The sequence below is a fragment of the Aristolochia californica genome, unplaced genomic scaffold, assembly GCF_029961685.1.
Source record: "Aristolochia californica isolate CCGP_79_NKW_82.1479 unplaced genomic scaffold, dmAriCali1.0.hap1 SCAF_13, whole genome shotgun sequence".
NCBI lineage: Eukaryota > Viridiplantae > Streptophyta > Magnoliopsida > Piperales > Aristolochiaceae > Aristolochia > Aristolochia californica.
This window is the reverse complement of record NW_027181804.1, coordinates 27,727,687-27,750,180: the sequence shown is the minus strand read 5'-3', so window position 1 is coordinate 27,750,180 and position 22,494 is coordinate 27,727,687. Positions and strand designations below refer to the sequence as shown.

Here is a 22,494-nt window from a genome sequence, read left to right as displayed (position 1 = left end):
CCTTCACAGTTGAGCTTGAATGAAGAAGATCAAATTGTTTTATCGTGATGGTTCTGCGACAGAAATTACAACATGAAGTGGTGTTTGACGAATCACGAAACACATTCAGAGTTTTTTTTATTCTGTCTTGAGAAAAATGACTACTGGAGGCCATAAACAAGCAGAGCTCCGACTCCAGCAACTCCGGCCACCAGCCCAATAATCACCCCAATGGGCGGCAAACCGCCGCCGATGGCCCTTCCGGTGTTCACGTCGTATCTCGCAAACCGCTTCTTTGGTGCTCTGCACTGTGGGCATGCATATCCTTCCGGCTGCAAAACCCAAGCCAAACCCAGTCAGATTCATTCAGCCAAAATGCGAATCGAAGCAGTAAATTAAAGATGAGGTGCAGAACCCGGCAAAGATAGGATTAAATCAAGCGTATGTTGTTATCTAATGGTGACGAGGAAGACGAAGATGGAAAGTTTTAGCTTGCCTGCTCGTCGAATGGTTTCTGCTGAGTGTAAATATATCCACAGTCGAGGCATATATGAGTCGCTCTATCCTGCAAGAGGAGCACGGCAAAGGCTCTCTTTACACCTATATAACATAAAAATCCCACTGAAGAACTGATAGAATCGATTAATGTTAAGCTTGCCTTTTGTGCCTCTGTAAGTTTCCGGCCAAATCGAGGAGGCGCTGGCCGCTTCGGCAATCGTTTCACGTCTACTTCTGCGCCCCTGTTCTCATGCAATTGGGTATTGAATCAGAAAGGTTCCTAGTGAAAATGAGAACAATAGAAAAGAGAAAGAAAAAAGATCTTCCACCAGACCGACCTGCTCACAACGAAGTATACAGAATCTGGCTTAGCCTGGATTGCTGTTTTGGTAAATCCCAGTTTATCTGCAGGCCACAGCTCATCCCCAAAGAAGCTGCTGGTGTAGAGAACCTGATCCCCAGCTTTCAGTCCACCTTTGGCTGCGTTTCCTCCACGCTCCACGGCCTAACACAAACCGACATTCAGCAATTCCTCTATTTCCATGGCCTAATTTAGATCATCTATCTAGGCCCTTTTGTTCTCAATTCAAAAGATTCATTTCAGTAAGGGAGCAGAGCAGGTATTCTTACAGTTATGACAACGCCACCGCCGGATTTTTGCCCCAAAGTTAACCCCAAGGGCTTGTCGACTTCAACCTCGATAGTCTTCGAAGCCCCAGCTGTTTTCGCTGTAATCACAAGTCCTCTTCTCCCAACGCTTCTACCCTTTTCTCCACTCTTCTTTATCACGGCAACACAGAAACCCCTTTTGGCATCCAAGAGTGAGATCCCCTGGAAAGCTGTTTTCTACAGGGGAGATGCTGAGATTAGTTCAAAGAACCCATGAGCAGCCCAATAGAAGATGAAGTGAGATAATCGAATACCTGGTTCTGGGTGGGTATGAGTGGCTTCGCTGTGGGGTTCTTGATGGAGTTTGTAGAGATGGAGGAGCAGGAAGAGGTGGCATAGGAGCCTGCAGTAACAGCTGATGACATTTTTGTTGATAAGATTGTTGCATTTGCCTGGAAGAGGAGCTTGAGAGGAGGAAAAAGGGCAGGGGAAGAGCTTGTGGACGGGAAGACATGAGGAAGATAACTTTTCAGTGGCGAGTAGAAACGTGGACCTCGAGTTCTTGTGTGGCGCGGTGCTAGCACACGCCCCTCTTTGCTGTGTACGCGCCTCCGCCATGAACGATTGAATCCACGGAAAAAAAATACAACCTTTGATTATACCATCAAACCTGAGTTAACTATCTAAAGGAAACGATCATTGGTCTAACTCTCACTGAGTCAAGCTCACGATTCAGATGAATTGATGCTGATTTGGATAAAGGGTGATTTTGTTTAACCAGTAAATTGGCGAGTTAACTCAGTACAATAAGGTAGGTTGGGTCAGGTCTTACTCATCCAACTTGGTTGATGATGAACAACTACTTGATATGTATCAGATTTTAAAAGTATCGTTACGATATATGAAGAATATCATTTTTTTATTTTTTAACAATATTAATGTTTTATTGAAAGACAAGCTAATATGGCCTGATACATATATTAATGTGTCTTGAATTCGATTACTCGACCCGACCCAATTACTCGGTTCGGATCCACATCGGGATCCGATTAAGTGATTAAATCGGGAGCTCTCTGTTGGAAGGGTTTTTTGAGTTTGAGACGTCGAGATTTGGGGATTCTTTGTGCGAGAAAGAGGGGTTTTGTCGAGGGAGAAATCTGAGCTCGATTTTGTATGCTTCAAGCCGCCAAACCACATAAGATTGCTGCCTCTTGTGCCGTTGTATTGATTTACTAATATTCTGCATCTATTTTCGATTTCTCTCTTTGTTCTATGCTTCATAGTGAATACTCTGGTTATGTGCTCGGATTTGGTCTCTCCGTTGTAACAGAATTGTTCTTGTTGCTCTCAATTTTCCACTCTGATTCACAATGTTCATGTGTTGATTTACTGATATTTTGCATCTATTTTTTATTTCTCTCTTTGTTATATGCTTCGTAGTGAATACTCTGGTTTATGTGCTCGGATTTGGTCTCTCCGTAGTAACAGAATTGTTCTTTGTTGCTCTCAATTTTCCACTCTGATTGACAATGTTCATGTGGTGTGCTAATTTTTAATGGATAAATTGTTTGAAATTGGTAAGCAATCCATAAATATGCAACAAAGAGTTTTTTGCATTTACTTCTGTAAAGAGTGAATTAGACATTATGTATTGAGAGTAATTTGTTCAAAGCACCACAGTAGGGAGATAATGCGAATGATAATTGAAAATTAAACAAACTTTGGCTATACAGAGTCTACAGTGAAGCTCTCTCATGGATACAACCAAAACTTTCTACAGAAGAAATTGCCTCCATTGGAAGGTGTTTATGGAGTTTCTTGCCTTACCTGCTCTGCATTTTAACACTGGGGTCGAGCAGCTCCGTGCTCTGGGCTCCTGACAACTCCAACTGGCCCTTCACATTAAGATCGAAGAGCTGTAAACTGGCATAGTAAGGAACACTTACATCTTCTTCTTGCTCCCGTCCGTAAGGCTGCAGAGTGGGGATTTGATATTGATGGTTCTTTTTATTGTTGTTGGGCGAGATCGGTTCCGCTAGGCCTGAGAGTGCCAGCTTGAAGTCTGTAAGTTGGGTTCGCTTTGCTTCGGGAGTTCCTCTACTGTTCATCCCTGATGAGACGCTCTTCTGGGTTTTCTCCAGAATCGCCTGGTCATACTGCCATCCAGCCTCTGTTCGCATCTGTAATTTCCTCTGCACCTACAGGGAAGAGTAACGGAGTTAATGGAGATGGAAGCTTTCAGTGGGTCGCGATCGAACATGTTTAGCCTTTACCTCCAGTTGCTCTTGCAGGCTTCTTTGGACTTCGAGCTGATACCTGAGTGACTCACCAACAGGAATTTCTCTGTAACCAAGAGAGCGTAAATTAGAAATTGAGTTGCCATTGAAGTTTAAATGGAGAACATATTCAAACAGGAATTTCTGTAGATTGCCTTTGGCTCTGCCCATCTGAAATTCCTGCAACAACGTGACACAAACAGGTTAAACCAGTAGAACTGTAGAGATTATTACTACCCAAGTCTATCTAATCTACTTCGGAACAAAACTAGAAGAGGATCAAGTTATTCAGCTGGACCTTCTTTGCTCTCCTCTTGATTGTTTTCTTTCCGCGCATGATTTCCCAATCTGTACTTCTACACGTGATAATGCAAAGAAGAAGGTTATTGACGAGAGAGAGAGACAGACAAGAGAGAACCAGGGGAATGCTTACCTGCAAATGACTCTTCAAATGATACAATGTCAACCCCTTGAGGCTCATCAATCTCAGGACCGACTTCGGTGTGGCTTCTGCAACAGGCAGAGGAGGAAATCACTTCACCTCGCAGTTTAATTTTCAAGGAAAAATGCGGGAAAATAGTGGTAATTGGAGAATGGTGGCGGGTACGGGAAACGAGAAACCCGTCCCGGAACCAGCATTCTCTCCCTCCCCTGACATCAACACTGCTCCACTATCTAGTGCGGACGGGTTCTGTAATGGAAGCTCGCAATCGCCATCATCAGCAGCAACCAATGAAACGCTTCTCATGGCCGCAATATTCTCCAAAAATCCAAAAAAATAGTCCTCCAAACAGTGTCAAAGAAAATGCAGCAGGCCGCGGCCTGACTTACTGTCGGGTCCCCCGAGCTTCGTTACAGCGTCGACGAATCGATCATGGAGGTCCGGCGTCCACCTCAGTCGCGGCTTCGGGTCTCTCGACAACGCCGCGCCCGTCTCGCACGAATAGCTCCCACAGCCTCTCTCCATCTTCCCAAACATCCCCTCTTCCTCCCCTGAAAACTTTCAGAACCATCAAAACATCCCCTCCGATGCCATATTCCGGAACTCTTTATAGCTTTCGCTTTTCTTCCACAAATCGCAGCAATTCCCAGCCTCTTTATTGAAAAAAATTGATTCGAGAATGTCGGAAAGCAAAAGGCAAAAGCCGCCGTTTCGAATGTTTTCGATAAATACAAGAAACAAAGCGGAGAAACCTCTGAGTTTCACTGTGGAAGTTCCACATTGCTTCCTCTTCCTCCCCTGCGGCTTGTGTGAAGATGAAACCTCGAATTTATCTGTAAAAGCTCGGGAAGCAGATGCCGGACTCCGTCCTGTGCTCCTCTCACAAATGCTAATGGAAAAAAGCACCGATCAACAGTTGGAAACATAGTAACATTTCACAATCTCAGGAAGAGGAAACACAGAAACAAGACCATCAGAAACAAAAATGTATCAGAATTCACAGATCTGAAGAATGATCACAATGAAATTCAATACGACGGTAACACGAGAATTTATTCACCCATCAAGTTACTTCAAATAGTAATAAAAACTCAGTTCAAATTCTACACGAAGGAGTACGAATCTCAGTCGATGAAAAGAGAAAAAAAATGGCAGAAATATGAGAACCTCAGATTTGAATCTCTGAATCATCACCGCGAAATGAAATCTCGACCAAATGAACCAAGAATTCAGCCCAATCTAAAGTTTATATATTTGGTTTTTAAAAAAACAGAGATCAGCAGTGCTGCCACGAGCACGAACAAACCGCCATTTTTCATACCCAAGACTCCAGAAGGGAGAAGATGGAGCAAGGAGGGAGAGGGAACCTTCTCGCCGACGATTGAGCCAACGTAGGACGAACAGCAAGGCGACACGTAGTCTAAGACGACGAGCTCACGTCGGCGGCAACATGGAATATTCCATAAGCGGTCGAGAAGAGGAATATCCTCTTACATGCCAGGTCGGCAGGGTTGCGGAGCATCTCACGCGTAGTGGGTCCTGGTCGGGGACACGTACCGGGCCTTCCGCGAGAGACAGTGGATTATGCTGACGCGAGAATATTCCCTGAGGCCGGAAGAGTGACAGTATCGGTAGATTTTATGGATTATGAAAGATTCTCCACGTCACTTCTGTTTCTTTGGCGAATCCTTCCTAGATCCTTATGCATAATTAGGTATAATTGTATACCTAATTTTATCCTAATTAGGTATAATCTTTCTACGTATGAGCATGCAAGATCCATGAGCATGCAAGATCCATTAGAGATCGACAGGAAGAAGAAAGAAGAAGAGCCCAGGGGATTAATTTTCAAATAAATTCATGAAAGCAGTTTGGCAGGACTCACCATTATCCAGATTCCTTTCGCCTTTGGGTTGAGCTCGAGCAAGAACAAGAGCAAGAACAACCCTTGAAGGCAAAGATTCATTCACGTTCTTTTATTTTTGGTTTCTTGTAGAGAAAAGTTTTGGCTGGCGAGAGGAGAGATCCTGTTGTTTGAGGCTAAGAAGGGAGAGGAAGAAGATGGGTACAAAAAGGGAATGGGTTCATCGTCTTCCTCCAATAGAAGTATATGCCTTCGTGCATCGAATGCTTGCGGTGGCCGAGGGCAAGACTGGAGGAGAAAAACGAAAGAATGAAAGAAAGAGAACAGAGAGGAACCAAAAAGGGGAAAAAGAAAAAGAGAGATTATTCAAAATAACTGCCAATTAATAAATTCAAGATTTTTTATTTCCATGTAGGAAAACATGCACTGTAATCTGTATGACTCGGAGAAGAATAATCAACTGAGAGATCGAAAAGGAAGAAAGTAATAGAAGAAGAAGATCAAGATGGCTCACAAACGAGACCTCAATAACTTACGATTTCCGATCCCCTTGTCCACTTCAAGTCTGAGAGAGATACCGAGGTCTTTTTTTCATCCCTGAAAGTCTTCGTGCATTCCCCCTCTCTCCTCCACCTCGTAGTTGTAGATGAAGAATGAAGACACAAAATTGGAGCTGAGATTCTCTGAACCCAAGTATACGGTACAATCAGTTTGTTGTTTGTTAATTTGGGTCGAGGACTCTATCCCAAAAGGACTAGTCACTTAGAAAAAAAAATTCCCAGCTAATAAATGGAAGATCTTTATACTCATTAATATATGTGGGACTATCCTTTTAATACTCCCCCTCATGTGTAGGCAGGTGGATAATTTGGGTAGAGGCCCCTCACGTGGTGACACGTGGATGATTTTGGGTAGATGCCCACATATGAGAACCTTGCTCTGATACCATGTTAAATTTGGGTCGAAGGCCCTATCCTTAAAATGACTAGCCACTTAGGAAACCTTTTTCTCCCAGTTAATAAATGGAAGATCTTTATATTCATTAATGTATGTAGGACTATCCTTTTAACACTATCATCCCCAGTTTTCTCGTGGCAATGCAAGCTTACGGCGCGGACAAAAGATACAACTTGGAACTAGAGATCTTTTGGGTTTCTTATTTTCCGTTTACTCAAGCTAGCAGATGAGGCCAACAATTCAGAGAGAGAGAGAGAGAGAGAGAGAGAGAGAGAGAGAGAGAGAGAGAGAGAGAGAAGTATCAAGCTGAAAATCAAGGTACAAATCTGATTTTCGATAGAACTCAAAACTAGTCCTGTGATTTCCTTTTAGGTGGATTCTTGGTGCCCCCTTCGTTCCCGTGTTTTCTCAACTTCCACTTGGTCTTGTCTTGTAATCCTTGATAATGGAGGTTGAAATATACCATTCCTCTTCTCCAAGTAGGCTACTGCATATACACTTAAATTAGTGTTTTCTTCTAAGTATTATTCATGTTAGTGCTTTTTGTCAAGAAACTAGAAATACATTTTTAAGGACCATTTTTTTTTCTTTTCTTTTTTTGTAAACCATGCGAATAGTCTTATTTTAAGGGATTTGATCGAGTAATTATGTTAAACTATTTCGAAGGTTTTTTTTTTTAGCAAATCTGAACATGTTCAATCTTCTTAAGAAGCCATCATGGTCATGTGAGTAAGAACTCAACTAACTAAAGAGGGAACAAACGAGAGCAATGAGTATTTTTCATAAGAAAATATATGGTAACAACAATCTGCTTATAAGCTGACAAGTAAAAAATCTCCAACTCAATTTATTATACTTAAAAAGTCTTATTCCAAGTTCAACCTCAACTCGAACTCTAAAAAAACTGAACACAACCAAGCTTTTTTCGACCCGAGCTAGGGTGGCTTGCCTAATTACAACCCTGGGTTCTAGCATTTCACATAAATTAGGTCCCAATGCATAAGGGTGGTCACGTAGAATGGGACCCTGATTTCATAGGTCACTCTATGTCTAGAAGTGGCCATAAAATAATGATTTACATCTTCAAGTGTAATTGCATCTCCTAATCACACCAAATAATGTTCCACTTCTTTGTGTCTTGGACGCATCATAAGACTCTCCCTAAAGTAATCCATATACAATAATGTATTTCCTTTCTAATCATCGAAACGTTTTATAAGTCCAATTGTGCACCATAGTTCCAACATAAAAATGACTAGGTAATCCAGACTTCTTAATATGGTACCTAATCATGGTCCAAGTGTTGCTCTCCAAACTTTAAAATTTTAGGGACCTTTTGTACTTTTACAAGAAAATAAAATATTTTTTATTAAAATTTATTTACTGTGTTTGTGTTTACATTAGAAATAAAATTATTTTATAAATAATAAAAAATTTGAATTGAGAGGTATGTGATAGAATCATTCTAGTGCTTTGTAGTTTTTTTTTTTAATTTAGTTTTCTATTAGAACTGTCGGAAACTCAATTTTTTTAGCTTTTTTTAAAGACAACATGAATCTTAGGGTGTGTTTGTGCCAAAATGATAGAAAAATGAGTTCCTATTAATCCAATAGGAAATTATAGGAAAAATAAACCAAAAAACACTAAGCCCTTGTTAGTACCTTTTTCGGGAAACACTTAGAAAGATATTTCTAGTAGAATTATATTTTCAAGGACCATTAGTGCCTTTTGTTTATTGGAAACATTTTTCTGACTATAAATTCTTACCAGGAAAATCATACAATTTTTTCAGATAAAAATTTCTTAGCAAGATGGGACAGAAAATCGTATAAAAAATTTTGAATAAAGATTTGACAATTGATATTGTAATATTTTGAGTATGAGGCAATTTTGTATTTGACATTATATTTTATGAAAATTTTATCAGATAAGTATGGTAATATATGAGATCGATTATTAATTTCCATTTATTTTCCTAAAAAAGGCACTAACAGCTCCATTTAATTTTCCTTAGAAAATTTTCCTTAGAAATTTCTTAAACTTTTCATATAATTTCCTAGTAAGTAACTAACAATATTTTATATGAAGGATGAAGTTTGGTTCAAATGCGAACGTCCCAAAGACTAATTACAGTTATTTTTGAAGATCTGCGAAAACGCTGTCCATATTGAGCTCACTTTTTGTCCGAAGTTGCAGAGTGTACGCCCGGCTGAGTTCTGATCAGAAGGGTAACATTTGAGTCTGTTCTCTGTATCGTCTTACCGTTGCAGAGTTGCAACAAAGGAGGCGGCGACTGTATTGAGGAGAGGAGACACGGATAAAAAAGACGTGCAGAATAGGGAGTAACGGAGGATCCATCGGATCTGCAAACTGCAGAGTACAGAGACTTCCTTTCCTCTCCACAACTCAAAAGGCTCGCTTTCGCCATCATTTTAACTCAGAAGATCAGATCTCCAAAAGCCCCTATGCCTCTACTCGGAGATAAAGTTCAATTCAACGGTAAAAACAAAAGGGGAGAACAGAAAATAATTCACCTTTAATCACGGCGAGGATACCCACTTGGGCCGCATTTGCAGCAGCTTCAATCACAGCAGAAATTAAAAGGACGAAACGTGAAGAAGATAGACATGAATACCCATTCCGCCCATGGCCTTACTCTCTTATTATCATTTCAAGACACCTGACTTAGAAAACTTTTTCTGCCAACTAATAAACTTGATATCTTTGTATCCACTAATTCATGTGGAACTATTTTTTAACACTCTCACGTATAGGCCCGCTCTCTTTTGTGACTCTACAAGTGAATAATTTAGGTGGAGGCCAATGATTTGCTCAAACACCCTGTTAAATGGGGTCCAAAGCCTTATTCCAAAATGATTAGTCACTTAAAAAACATTTTTTTTCCTTGTATCCACTAATTCATATGAGACTATTTATTAACAAAGGTAGTAAAAAAAGGTGCACCAGTAGCATGACAAAGGTTGAAGATGACCAAAAAAGCTCGCACTATTTAGAGTTGAATCAGGAAAACAGCGAAAAGGGTAATTCAACATTGGCATCGTCGATCTGTGGTCGATATCAGGGATGCGATCCATTCCCTCTGGGAGTAGAGACAATGATAGTCGATAGGTATCACGAACAACTTCACTGTACGTTACTGGAAGGAATGGAGGGATGTGAAATCCTCCATTGGCTTAACCAATTACCTCTACTCAACTCGATTCTATTGCTGTGGTTTTCCGACTCTATGAGTCGGATTTGCATTTAGGCAACTTGAGTCAAAGGGTTAGAACTCGACCCTTATGTTCTGGCTGAGTTCCCTTCGACACACCCTAAATCCGGGTGAAGATGAGTTTTTTTGTCCTCGCATAGTAGGTTTTGGTATATATGTCATTGATTTTTTAATCGAATATTTTAATTTCTAATTTAAAAAAAAATTGTCCATAATTTTATTTGTACAAAATATATATTAAATTTTTTAAAAATTTAAAATTATACGCGATTTTATTTGTAAACGTGATATAATATAAATAAATAAACAAGATTAAAATAGACGGGTCGGGTCCAACTTTTCCTCTTTCCTTGATTTTTTAATTTTTAGGTTGAAAGAAGGAATCCCGAACGATTGAACCTAAATCAACTAATCGATACGAAAAAGAACTTATTTGGCAAATTTTACATATTTTAAGAGATATTGATAGTATTTTTATTCCTTTAATTTTAAGAGCTTAAATATAAATGTATTATAGAATTATAAGCTAACTATGTTAATAGTTTCTAAAGGTGACATTATTAAATGTCATATGCCCAAAAATAAAATTGTGACATTTTTGTTAGCTTAAGATAATTGGAGTTAAATGTATATAAAACTATTTTATTACATTTGTTCAAATTATGAGATTATTGTTAGGTCATAATAATAAGAAAAAAATAGAAGTACATAAAACTTATAGTAGTAACACAATAGTTTATGTTAAACAGAGTAACACAAAGATTTTTCGACATATTATTCTTTCATACTGAGACTGTTTAACATACATTTATAACTCAATTTCATTATATTTACAGTATCTACATGATCATTCAAATCAGCTTTGCTGAGTTTAATTAAGAGATTATGATTTTGAGGGTGGGATTTAGACTCGAAAATAATACTTCACTTTTAATCTTAATTTCTCATTCACATCATTGGCTTAAATAACCATTAAAAAATATACTTGGAAGAATTTGAGTGATTAACGGGATTACCCCAATCACCGGATTTACAGAATATTATATGATTTCTCCTTAAGGGAAGAAATCTCTGAGTAAATCTTAACACTCCCCCTCAAGTTGGTGCATAGATATCACTTATGCCCAATTTGTCAAGACATTTGTTAAAAGCTCGGTAAGACACTGCCTTGGTTAGCACATCGGCATGTTGATCCTCAGATCGAACATGAGGGACTTCAATGATTCTTGCTTCTAACTTTTCTTTAATAAAGTGTTTATCAACTTCAACATGTTTAGTTCTATCATGCTGGACTGGGTTGTGGGCAATATCACATGCGGCCTTATTGTCACAATATAATTTCATAGGACTTGTCTGCTCAATATGTGGTTCTTGTATCAGATTTTTGATCCATAATAATTCACATATTGCTTTGGCCATTCCCCTGTATTCGGCTTCAGCTGAAGATCTAGCCACCACCTCTTGTTTCTTACTTCTCCAAGTGACCAAATTTCCACCTACAAATGTAATGTATCCAAAGGTAGATCGTCGATCTTCTATTGACCCAGCCCAATCGGCATCTGTATAACCTTCAATTTTCAAGTCACCTCCCTTTTTAAATAAAATTCCTTTCCCTGGAGATGATTTCAAGTAGCGTAGGATACGGTTGACGGCATTCATATGTTCTTTACTTGGAGAGTGCATAAATTGACTAACCACACTTAGTACATAAGCTAAGTCTGGTCGGGTATGTGCAAGATACATTAACCTCCCAACTAGTCTTTGATAACGCTCCTTCTTAGCAGGAACTTGATCTGAATGTATTCCAAGTTTTAGATTTTCTTCCATAAGAGTACTGACTGGACTACATGTTGTCATACCAGTTTCCTTCAATAAATCCAAAGCATATTTTCGTTGAGATAGAAAAATTCCTTCCTTGGATCTGGACATTTCAATGCCAAGAAAATATTTTAAGTAGCCAAGATCCTTCATTTCAAATTCTCTAGCAAGATGATTTTGCAATGATTTCTTTTCTTCTGGATCATTCCCAGTTACTATCATATCATCAACATATACAATAAGAGCTGTGATGACCTCCTTGTTATATTTTAGGAAGAGAGTATGATCTGAGTTGCTTTGCTTGTATCCAATAGATTTCATAAAATTCGTGAACCTTCCAAACCACGCCCTCGGGGACTGCTTCAAACCATATAGGGATTTCCTCAGTTTACATACTTTTTTGCCTCCTTTGTTTTGCATAATACATCCAGGAGGTAATTCCATATATACTTCTTCTTGGAGATCTCCGTGTAAAAATGTATTTTTTACATCAAACTGATATAAGGGCCAATCAAGATTCACAGCCAGAGATAGTAGAATCCGAACGGTGTTGATTTTGGCCACTAGTGCGAATGTCTCCATATAATCGATCCCGTAGGTATGAGTATATCCTTTGGTGACAAGCCTTGCTTTGAACCTTTCAATGGTGCCATTGGCTTTATATTTAATGGTAAATACCCACCTGCATCCAACTGGTGTCTTTCCTACAGGTAGGTCAACCACTTCCCATGTTGAATTCTGTTGAAGAGACTTCATTTCTTCATTCATGGCTTCTTTCCATTTAGAATCTTTCAAGGCTTCCTGCACACTATTAGGAATAGATATAGCAGATAATTGATTCACAAATACCTCATTTGCCTTTGACAATCTATGATAAGACACAAAATTATGCATGAGATACTGAGATTTAGAGGTGAGAAGAAGTTCATAATTGACTCTAGGTTTTCCTCTTGTGGTTCGATGAGGTAGCACTCTTAGTTGAGTTTCGGAACTTACCTGAGGTTCAGACATGGACTCGGACTCGGAAGGCAATTGATCCATTGGTACATTATGAAGGGGGGAAGATGGCGGTTGAGACTCTGGTTGCATCACTTCCATCAGGTCTTGTCTTTTTCCATCCTGTGAATCATTTTGATGTCCACAGTTGTAATCGAAATATTGACCACTTGTAGTATCCAAGATATCCAAATGATGATAAAGGGTTTTCAATTCAATCCTGTTCTCCCCCTGTATTGAAGACTCGAGAGTAGAATAATACATGTTTTCTTCGTGAAATACCATATCAAGAGTGACATACAATTTGCGAGATGGAGGATGATCACAACGATAACTTTTCTGATGTTGAGCATAACTAACAAAAACACACTTGAGAGCTCGGGGTTCTAATTTATGTCTCAATGACTTATGGAGGTGAACAAAGGCTACACACCCAAAAACTTTTGGTGGTAGATTCGGCACAGCAGGTGAACTTATGGTTTTATGAAGAACACTCAAGGGATTCTAAAATTGTAACACACTCGAGGGTATTCAATTGATAAGGTAAGCTGCAATTGTGATGGCTTCACCCTAGTAACTTGTCGACATATGAGCTTCAAACAAGGAAGCACGAACAACCTCAAGAAGGTGGCGGTTCTTTCGCTCTGCAACTCCATTTTGCTGAGGGGTGTACGAGCAAGTAGTTTGATGAGTAATACCATGATCATCTAGATATTCTTTGAAACTTTGATTCACAAATTCTCCCCCATTGTCACTTCGAAGAGTTCGTATTGTAGAATGATACTGGGTGACTATTATTTTGTGAAATTGTTTGAACAACGAACTAACTTCACTTTTTGACTTTATTAAACAAATCCAAGTCATACGGGTGTGATCATCAATAAAAGAAACAAACCACCGTTTATCACTAAGGGAGGCTATATTTGCTGGACCCCACACATCAGAGTGAATAATCATAAAAGGTACTGGACTCCTATTCATGCCTATTGGGAGTGGAACACAGTGGCTTCTCGCCAATTCACATACATCACACTTAAAATCTGAAATAGATAATTTTTCAAAAAGTGTAGGAAACAATTTCTCTAAATAACCAAAGGATGAATGACCCAACGGTTTATGCCATAACCAAATATCAGAATCTGCTGATTTTTTCTTCATGGAGAACGCTTGGGCTAACTGATGAAAACTTTCTGGCTGCAGATCAAGGTAATAGAGTTTCCTCCTTCTAGTACCATACCCAATTGTCTTCTAAGTTTGAATGTCCTTAAAAACACAAAGGTTTGGCCAAAAAACCACAATACAATGCAGAGTACGAGTTATTTGAGCAACTGATAATAGATTATGATTGAGGGTTGGAACAACTAATACAAAATCAAGGCTCAGATTTTCAGTGAGAGTGATAGAACCTTCTCCAATAACGTGAGATGGAGTACCATTTGCTGTAGATACGATATGTTGTTCAGATGGTTTCATACTTTTAACATGATGATTGTCAAAGGTCATATGATCAGTAGCACCAGAATCAATTATCCATTCACTATTTCTACTAGGAGCGGAAGTATTAAGAACCTTGCCAGATGTTGCGATTAAGACTGATGCATCCTCAGTTGTGTGAGAGGTGGAAGATTCTGCTACTACAACGGAAGTATGATTATTTGATTTGGAGTTTCGTTTGCGAGTCGCTTTTGTAGGATCCCACCATTCTGGATACCCAATAAGTTCATAACATCGTGACTTTATATGCCTAGTCTCACCATAGTGAGTACAAATGCGCTCTGGTTTGGTTGTTCCAACCTCATAGCTACGATTCTGAGATCCTGATGTTTGATTTTGATTACTGTTAGGACCAGTTGGTTGAGCTGTTTTAGGCTTAGCTCGACGTGCTACCATTGCAGATGTCTCAACACGATCAACTTCACTATTTAAAGTGGTTCTACGAACAGAGTCACGACGTACATAAGCATAGGCTTCTTCAAGATCCAATATCGGGTCTTTTCTGAGAATTTCGCCACAGACTTGTTCGAATTCTGCATCCAATCCGTTTAAGAAAATATGAACACGCAGTATTTCAACGGATTTCCTATAAGCAATCACATCATCAGGATCTTTCATTATAGTCCTGTCACGATGATCAAGTTCTTGAAAAATTTCCACAAGATCACCATAATACGTTGATAAAGGGTGACCAGTCTGTTTGGTGGAGAAAGCTCTCTGATTCAATGAAAATAATTGTGATTCATGTGACCCATCATAGAAAGCTTTTTCTAGAGCCTTCCATATTTCGCGTGCGGTACGCAGCCGAATATATCGCTTCATAATATCTGGTGACATAGAGGTTAATAACCACCCCTTGACTTTTTGATTTTCAGCATACCATTTCGCATAAGAGGCATCCGTTTCTTGTGAGAATGGTGTTTTTCCCATAATATATTCGAGCTTTTCTCGTCCTGCAATTTGCATCTCCATGATCAGGGACCATACATCATAGTTAACTTCGGTAAGAGTGACGCTAGTTGTAAAACCAGAGTTTTCGGATTGCACACGAATAATTGGTGTTGATTCCTTCGACATGATGAAAAGAAGATCGGCGGGGACACCAAAAAAATATTGGTCCGATCCGTAGACTGATTCAGTCTGGTCCGGTTCGCTTTCTAAAAACAAAATTGGTCCGGTCCGATTTGGTCAGGTCCGGTTCACGTTATTTCGCTGGGCTGATCTTGGTCTCGGACGGACCGGGTCGCTTGGCAAATAAATAACCTGGACCTAAGTTTAAAACGAACAAATAAAATTTTACTGTACCTCTTCTTCGTCGAGCGTCTCTTCCCCTTCGCCGCACTGTCGAGCGTCTCTTCCCCTTCGCCGGCGCCGATTGGGCTGACGGTTTTCGGGAAGGCTTCGTCGAGATGCACGTTGGACTGGCGCCGGTGAGGCTTTTCTCTTTCTTGTTTTTTTTTTCTTCTTCGTCGGTCGGCGAAGCTTTCTAATGGAAGGCCGAGCACTGGCTCATCTATGATCATCGGCGCCAAGCGGAACTTCTGAACAACTCCGTTTTTTTTCGCGGCGATTTGTCAGTCGGAAGTTTTCTGATGGAAGACCGAGCAGTGGCTCGGCTACGGTCGTCGGCATAAAGCTCTGTTTTGCTACGAAACAGAGTCCGTCGACTGAGATTACGGAACAGAGCTTTCGCTCTGCTCTTCGGCGATGAGAAGGAGAAGGAGATGATTCTCCCGCTCTGATACTAACTCGAAAATAATACTTCACTTTCAATCTTAATTTCTCATTCACATCATCGGCTTAAATAACCATTTTACAAAATATATATGGAAGAATTTGAGTGATTAACGGGATTACCCCAATCACCGGATTTACAGAATATTACATGATTTCTCCTTAAGGGAAGAAATCTCTGAGTAAATCTTAACATTTAGTTGAGTAGAACTTTGGTTAATTTTTTTTGTTAAAATAAAAAAAGTTGCAGTGGTTCTGATTCATGAATTTTCAGGAGGTGAGAAAAAGAGGATAATAATGGGTAACGAAAGAGATGATGTCCAGTTAAGACATGAGATGGTCGTGGTCGTGGACGTGGACTGGCTTTGCATTTCTGTTTGCGGCCCGGCCGTTGTCTTATCTATATCTGTAGCGATGTTCTTTTAAAGTCTGGAACTCGCTCTCATCTTGATCCCTTTTTCGGTTTTGGAATCCACCCCGGACCGGGAACGAATATTTTTCCCTTGCCCTCCTTTTCTCCGTGGAGGTGCCGGGCGAGCGGGGATGCTGCCGTACCAGACAATGCAAGACGCCGAGGCGGCGTTGGGGAGAGGCCTGACTTCCGCCGAGAGGGTCTGGTTTCGCTACTCGGCGCAGAACTCCGATTTCTGGCTCTATTGCCATAACATTTTCTTCCTTCTTCTCGCCTTCACGCTCGCTCCATTGCCTATTGTCTTCCTGGAGTATAAGTGTTCCAAGGCTCTCAAGAATTATAAGCTTCAGCCCAAGGTTCTCGTGCCGTCGGAATCTGTAATCAGGTGCTACAAGGAGGTCATGCGGACCTTCATCTGCATCGTGGGTCCTTTGCAGCTCATTTCTTATCCCACTGTCAAGGTCTTCTCTTACTCCTTTTTCTTCTTTTGGGTGTTTTTTGTTTAATTCCTGGTTTTGACGGGGAAATCCTGACTTTGGTGTTCCGGCTCTCGTTGCTTTTGTTGTAGTGGATAGGGATCCGTACGGGGCTACCATTGCCGTCCGGATGGGAGATTTTCTTCCAGCTTCTCGTCTACTTCTTGATTGAAGACTACGGGAATTACTGGATTCACCGCCTGCTGCATTGCAAGTGGGGCTACGAGAAGATCCACCGGGTGCATCATGAATTTACGGCGCCGATTGGCTTTGCAGCGCCCTATGCGCATTGGACTGAGGTCCTGATTCTTGGGGCTCCGTCCTTCTTAGGGCCTGCGCTGGTGCCCGGACATATGGTGACCTTCTGGTTGTGGATAATTTTGAGGCAATTGGAGGCCATCGAGACCCATAGTGGGTACGTGATTTGTGAATTATTATGTAGGTTCTGTTAATGACCTGTAGAATGTTTGGTCTCGGTGTTCCCGTGTTTTTTTTCTTTTTCAATTTTTGATGACAAAAGTTTGAAACAGTCATGACAGGGAAAGTAAGTTGGCTGTGGCTGCGCTGCTCTTATCCTCTTTCTGCTGTGGCTGCAATTGTGTGTGATATTTTCTTTTGATATCTCCCTCTTTCTTCTATGCCTTTTCCCTCTTTCTGATTTCCCGTGTCTTGCTGAACTGTTTCTTGATGTCCCTCTTAGACCCTTTATGATGTATTGTTTTTTTTATCTAAAATGTGCTTCTCACATTTAAATTGGATTTGCACTTTTCCACGGTTCTTCTTTTCTTAATCTGCATCTCGGTCTTAAAATAAGTGAGATCTCAAGTTCAGTTGGTAAATCAGTTTTGCTCATGGCTGCTTTTGGTAGCCTGGCATGTTGTTATGGGCAAACGTCTTACTCTATGAATAGAACTTGTTTTTTTGTGGTTAGGTGGAGGTTATCCATGTGGCAATCAATTGTTAACAAAGTTATCTAACTCGTTTCATTCATTCATTTGGTCCATGCCAAGGCTCACTGTGTTCCCAATGATCTGATTTGTGAATAAGGGAAATGGTCTTTATGAAGTATCATGATTCACTTGTTAATTGGGGTATGTTTTATGGGTGGGGATCTTTGATTGCAATTCATTGTAGCTCTCTCCTGGGCATTGACCCCTTGTTCTGCACATGTTATATACAGTGAGAAGATCCGGTCTTTGGGTACTTTACTCTTTTGTTGATTCTCTATTGCATGATTGATATTCATTCCAGTTTCCTTTATTGTTCCATTCAAGTTACAAAACGTGTTGCAGTAAAATATTCAAGTATCTTTTTCTCATGCATGTACCGGACACTATTTTCAGAATGAGTGAATCGTAAAGTATGGAAAAATAGTATTCTCAAAAAATAACTCTAACTTATCTTTTTTTCTTGGCCAATGGTCCATTTACTGACACCTTCCAGATATATAGGAAAATTAACATACTTATTTCTAGCATGTGTTTGTCTTTCAAGGCAATGGTAACCAAGGAGAACCATGTAAACAAGTTCTTCATTCTAGGGTCGTACATTTTTTCTTGCCTTTTGGTTTTAGCTTAGTGGCTCACCTGTTCTCATTGATGTACTACAAATGGTGCTTATTCCCACAAGGTTGAGGGATAAATGTGACATTAGTCCATCCCCTTATACTTTTCTTATGTGGACTTTTTATCTATCAATTTATCAGTCACAATGGTAATGTTTTCATGATCTAGGTGAAATTCATCGATTTTGGCTCCAATGCACCAAACTTATGTTGTATGTACTGGAGTTAGTAAGGAGAACTAAATGTACCATGCAGGATGCTACATGCAAACGTGATCTATTGTGAAACTAGTTGAAAATGATCCTTGAGAAGCAAAAGGATTGAGTTTTACCTGATTTAAAATGTTTCAAGACATTAAGGGGTAGTGGTGATAAAAAGTTAAAAAACTAAAGGTATGAAAACAGAGGAAAGTTAGGAATCAGGAGCAGATGGTGAAAAGTAAAACCTGCCATGATTTTTTGAAAACATATGAAATATGGTTTGTCAGAAGATTTATTACTTGTCAACCCACTTATATCTTTCATAAATCTTGACATCTGCAGAATTATGATCTAGTGTTCAATAAACTCCTAAAAATTATTGATTAGTATTGTAATTATGTTGAAATTTCTTGATAAGTGATATGGATCCATGCATGTTTTGTGGCTTTACAAGCCATGGATTGGGAAGTCGTGTTTTGCTTAATTCATTTTATTCCTGTGTGCATTTACTTTGCAGTTTGAACCTTTTCTAGCATTATACATTTATTTTAGAAATGAGGAATATAGATTCAAGTCTACACTAGTTAGGAATTTGTTTTTTTAACTTAGCAACTAGATTTAGATTTAGTTTGCCTAAATTCACTTTTTCCTATGTCCATAGTTTATGTTCATATTTGTGTGTGTGTGTGTGTGAGAGAGAGCTTTCTTTAAGCCACTAGATTTAGATTTAGTTTGCCTACATTTTCACTTTTTCCTATGTGTCCATAGTTTATGTTCATATTTGTGTGTGTGTGTGTGTATGAGGTAGCATTCTTTTGTATCATTTTTTTCTGAAGAGCGGTAATATTTAGGTACTAGACTTAAGTAGTCTCATTGCCCAAATATATGTTAATAATCTCATTTACTCTGGGGGTTCAGTGAGTTCGGAAATTGAAATTCTTAGACAATAATTCTTTTGCATTTTTTCGTTTGAAGGATATTTGTTGTTATTGTAGGAGTCCTTTTAATTTTTTATGGCTTCTTCAGATATTTAGTTTTATTTTGAGTCCTATTTTATTTATTGACGCTTTCTTCCATACTGCTTTAAGTAGTTTCTTACTCCACTTCCAACTCTCTCTGTTAATACTATGACCATTTGGCCATAATCAAGTTCTTTTACATGCTCTTAACCTCAGAGGTAGTATCTGAACCTAACTGACCTGAGCTTGCACAAATGTTGTCTCTCTGCATGAGAGGTAGTACACGTAAATTCAATTCCCATGTAAAATTCTATCAGCAACCTTCCCAGATTTGGATATTTGATAAGATGGTAGGATCAGGTAAATTTGGTTCAATTTGTAGTCAATACATTCATTTTTATTTTTTTGCAGTTTTGCTGGAAAGATGTAGGACACAATGACAATCTTTACGTGTTAAAAATGGATCTCTGTGTTTTATATATAACTGAGCGATCTCTTTCATGAATGACCACACTTGTTTGTACTTATTAGGGATTCTTCTTTCTCCACTCTCCCTGTTGTATTCTTTTCTAATGCATCGGTACTACACAGATATGATTTTCCTCAAAGTCCAACAAAGTACATTCCTTTCTATGGCGGGGCGGAGTACCATGATTATCATCACTATGTAGGAGGGCAGAGTCAGAGCAACTTTGCTTCGGTGTTTACCTACTGTGACTACTTGTATGGAACCGACAAGGTTAGTAGTGTCTTTCTTGGTTATTCTTTCTAAGTGATCATAATGGCAGGTTTTGTATCTGATGAAACCATCAATTTTGTCATTTCAGGGCTACCGTTACCAGAAAGAACATCTTGCAAAGGTAAAAAGTCTGCAACTGCTACTCTATTCCAGTGAGATTGCATCCTGGACCTCCTTCTAAAACTCTATTGTTGTTTCTTATTGCCAGTTGAGGGAACAGTGGAGAAAAGGAGAACAAAATGGTGTGCACGACGATTCAGGCCTAGATCAGAAAACCAAGTGACTACTATTGCTGATTGCCAGTTGCAAATTCAGTTCTCTACACTCATTCACCAGTCTCAGATTTTCTATCGATCGAGTAGTGTAAAAAATCTCAATTTCATCTGCTTTGTATGTCATGTTACACTGCAATTTCTCTAGGTAAAGTTTAGTACTCTTCACCCAGGACCAGCTTTCCTACTGGAAGAAAACTTGTTTCTTGTTCTTCATCTGTTGAGGAGCTGGGTTGAGTCAAAATCCTCACTAAAACAGAGGGAACACAGGGAATTTGCAAGAATCACTTATTAGGCACCTGGAAAACCGTGGCTTCCTGTGGTTGTTCTTGATTCCAGTTTATGCCTCAATTAGCAGAGGCTCCATTGTTTTTTCTCTACTTGTACCATACTTTTTGGGATTGAAATGCTCCAACCTTGTAATCTTATCAACTATGAGTCCTCCCTGTTATAGAGAGTTTACTTGATTACACTTGTATGGTGCATTTATGCTGCAAATTTGAGATGGGATCTGCTTCACGTTTGTAGGGATGAAGCTCTAAATTTTCTTAGAAGAAAAGGAGATTACAGCTTACATTTATTAAACAAAATAGAATGAGGTAATAGCTATTTGGTACCCATTACAGCTGAAGGAATGTCCAAAGAGGAGGAAGAAGAAATCCTTTTACAGTACCATTCTAAAATATTTTTTCTATTATGTTGATTTTCTAAGAAAATCTTATATTTTATAGAAATATTAAAAATATTACCAATTTAATAAGATTACCCATTCAAGTGGGTCCTACTAAATGACCCTAATTTTGTTTGCTGCTGAAATTGTGGCTTAGAAAATCGAAGATTTCTAGTTGATGTTACCCAACTCCATAAACAAGGCCCAACCCATAAATTCAGCCCTAGTTTGGCTATGAGAGCTAAGCAAACCCCCCTTTAGACCAAGACAAAGACAAAGAGATATTTTTTTCTCCCATGGTGAGCATAATTTATTTTATTATATTTAAATTAATTAAATAGAGGGCATAGTAAACATAATGATTTTAGGGTATTAATTTTAAAATTATAATAAATAAAAATAAATAATACCTATAAAATTAGGATTTAATATGTCAGCCGAGTTGGCCCGGATTTTAATGCGGCCCCAATCGAATGTACCCCGAGTTCGAAAAACCATGGTTTGTACTTACAATCTAACCCATGATGTACATGATTAAATTACTCTTGACCCACACAAAGATTTTTTTTATTTTTTTAAGAAAATTACAAATGCAAGAAACCATTCAAAGAAATTTTTGTTTTGTTTTTGTTTTTTGTTTTATTGTAACTGCACAAACAATCCCCAATATTAAATGTCAATGGGAGCTTAGTTGCCTTCTTTAAAGTGTGGGCTCATGGTCCACTTTTCCAATTATTGGGCTTACCTAATACTTCAAAATTAAAAAAAAAAAAATCAGATCCACTTAATAAACATAATCCCAGTACTTTTACATCATTAACTTTAAAGACTATTTTTTTACCTCTTATTATAATATTATTTTTAATAATAATAAAAATTAATTTACTTCCATAATAAACATAAACACTATAACTAATTTTTTTAAATTATTTCTTATTATGTCATAAATTTAAAAAAACCGATCAAAGGAGAAAATGTTGTTCTCATCATTTTATTTTCTTATGGCGGCACAATCAGTCGGTCGGTCGGTCCCTGAACAAACCCAAAAATGAATACATGTTGATACCAAACCAATCTTTCACTATTCATTAGATTATACAAAGTAGAAGAAGGAGATTTCATAATATGAATCTTTTGATTTTAAAGTGATAGATGTTAGCATCTTCCCTTCTCTAGTGAAAAATGATGTTGTCTTGTTGTTGGTCCCTCCCTTCTCTTTTATAATTTATCTTTGTCCTCCATGGGGGGGGATAATTAGGTTCCACTCTATAGGTCAAGAGAGCATATGTTAGTTATCCCTAGA

The 22,494-nt window shown here is 38.9% G+C and overlaps 3 protein-coding genes across 5 annotated transcripts; 1 reads left to right on the top strand and 2 right to left on the bottom strand.

The window, feature by feature from the left end:
* Positions 1-22: 22 nt before the first annotated feature.
* On the bottom strand, positions 23-1,603 carry LOC137948229 (uncharacterized). Its single transcript, XM_068794235.1, has 6 exons — positions 1,401-1,603; positions 1,108-1,323; positions 816-982; positions 638-719; positions 476-544; positions 23-311 (listed from the first exon to the last, which is right to left on the bottom strand). The coding sequence occupies exons 1-6, from the start codon at positions 1,509-1,511 to the stop codon at positions 141-143; spliced, it is 816 nt and encodes a 271-aa protein (XP_068650336.1). The 5' UTR covers positions 1,512-1,603; the 3' UTR covers positions 23-140.
* Positions 1,604-2,756: 1,153 nt separating this feature from the next.
* On the bottom strand, positions 2,757-5,241 carry LOC137948944 (myb family transcription factor PHL11-like). Of its 3 annotated transcripts, XM_068795170.1 has the most exons (7): positions 5,172-5,241; positions 4,194-4,693; positions 3,796-3,872; positions 3,661-3,718; positions 3,518-3,542; positions 3,360-3,429; positions 2,757-3,284 (listed from the first exon to the last, which is right to left on the bottom strand). In XM_068795170.1, exons 2-7 carry the CDS (start codon positions 4,339-4,341, stop codon positions 2,910-2,912), a joined length of 753 nt encoding a protein of 250 aa, XP_068651271.1. In that variant the 5' UTR covers positions 4,342-4,693; positions 5,172-5,241; the 3' UTR covers positions 2,757-2,909. The 3 variants fall into 3 exon arrangements, with proteins under 3 accessions (XP_068651271.1, XP_068651272.1, XP_068651273.1); XM_068795171.1 differs by lacking the exon at positions 5,172-5,241 and having other exon boundaries at positions 2,757-3,278; positions 4,194-4,768; XM_068795172.1 differs by lacking the exon at positions 5,172-5,241 and having other exon boundaries at positions 4,557-4,767.
* Positions 5,242-16,367: 11,126 nt separating this feature from the next.
* On the top strand, positions 16,368-20,991 carry LOC137948054 (very-long-chain aldehyde decarbonylase GL1-10-like). The gene is made up of 5 exons (XM_068793976.1): positions 16,368-16,772; positions 16,880-17,202; positions 20,102-20,249; positions 20,338-20,370; positions 20,458-20,991. The coding sequence occupies exons 1-5, from the start codon at positions 16,443-16,445 to the stop codon at positions 20,530-20,532; spliced, it is 909 nt and encodes a 302-aa protein (XP_068650077.1). The 5' UTR covers positions 16,368-16,442; the 3' UTR covers positions 20,533-20,991.
* The last annotated feature ends 1,503 nt before the right edge of the window (positions 20,992-22,494 follow it).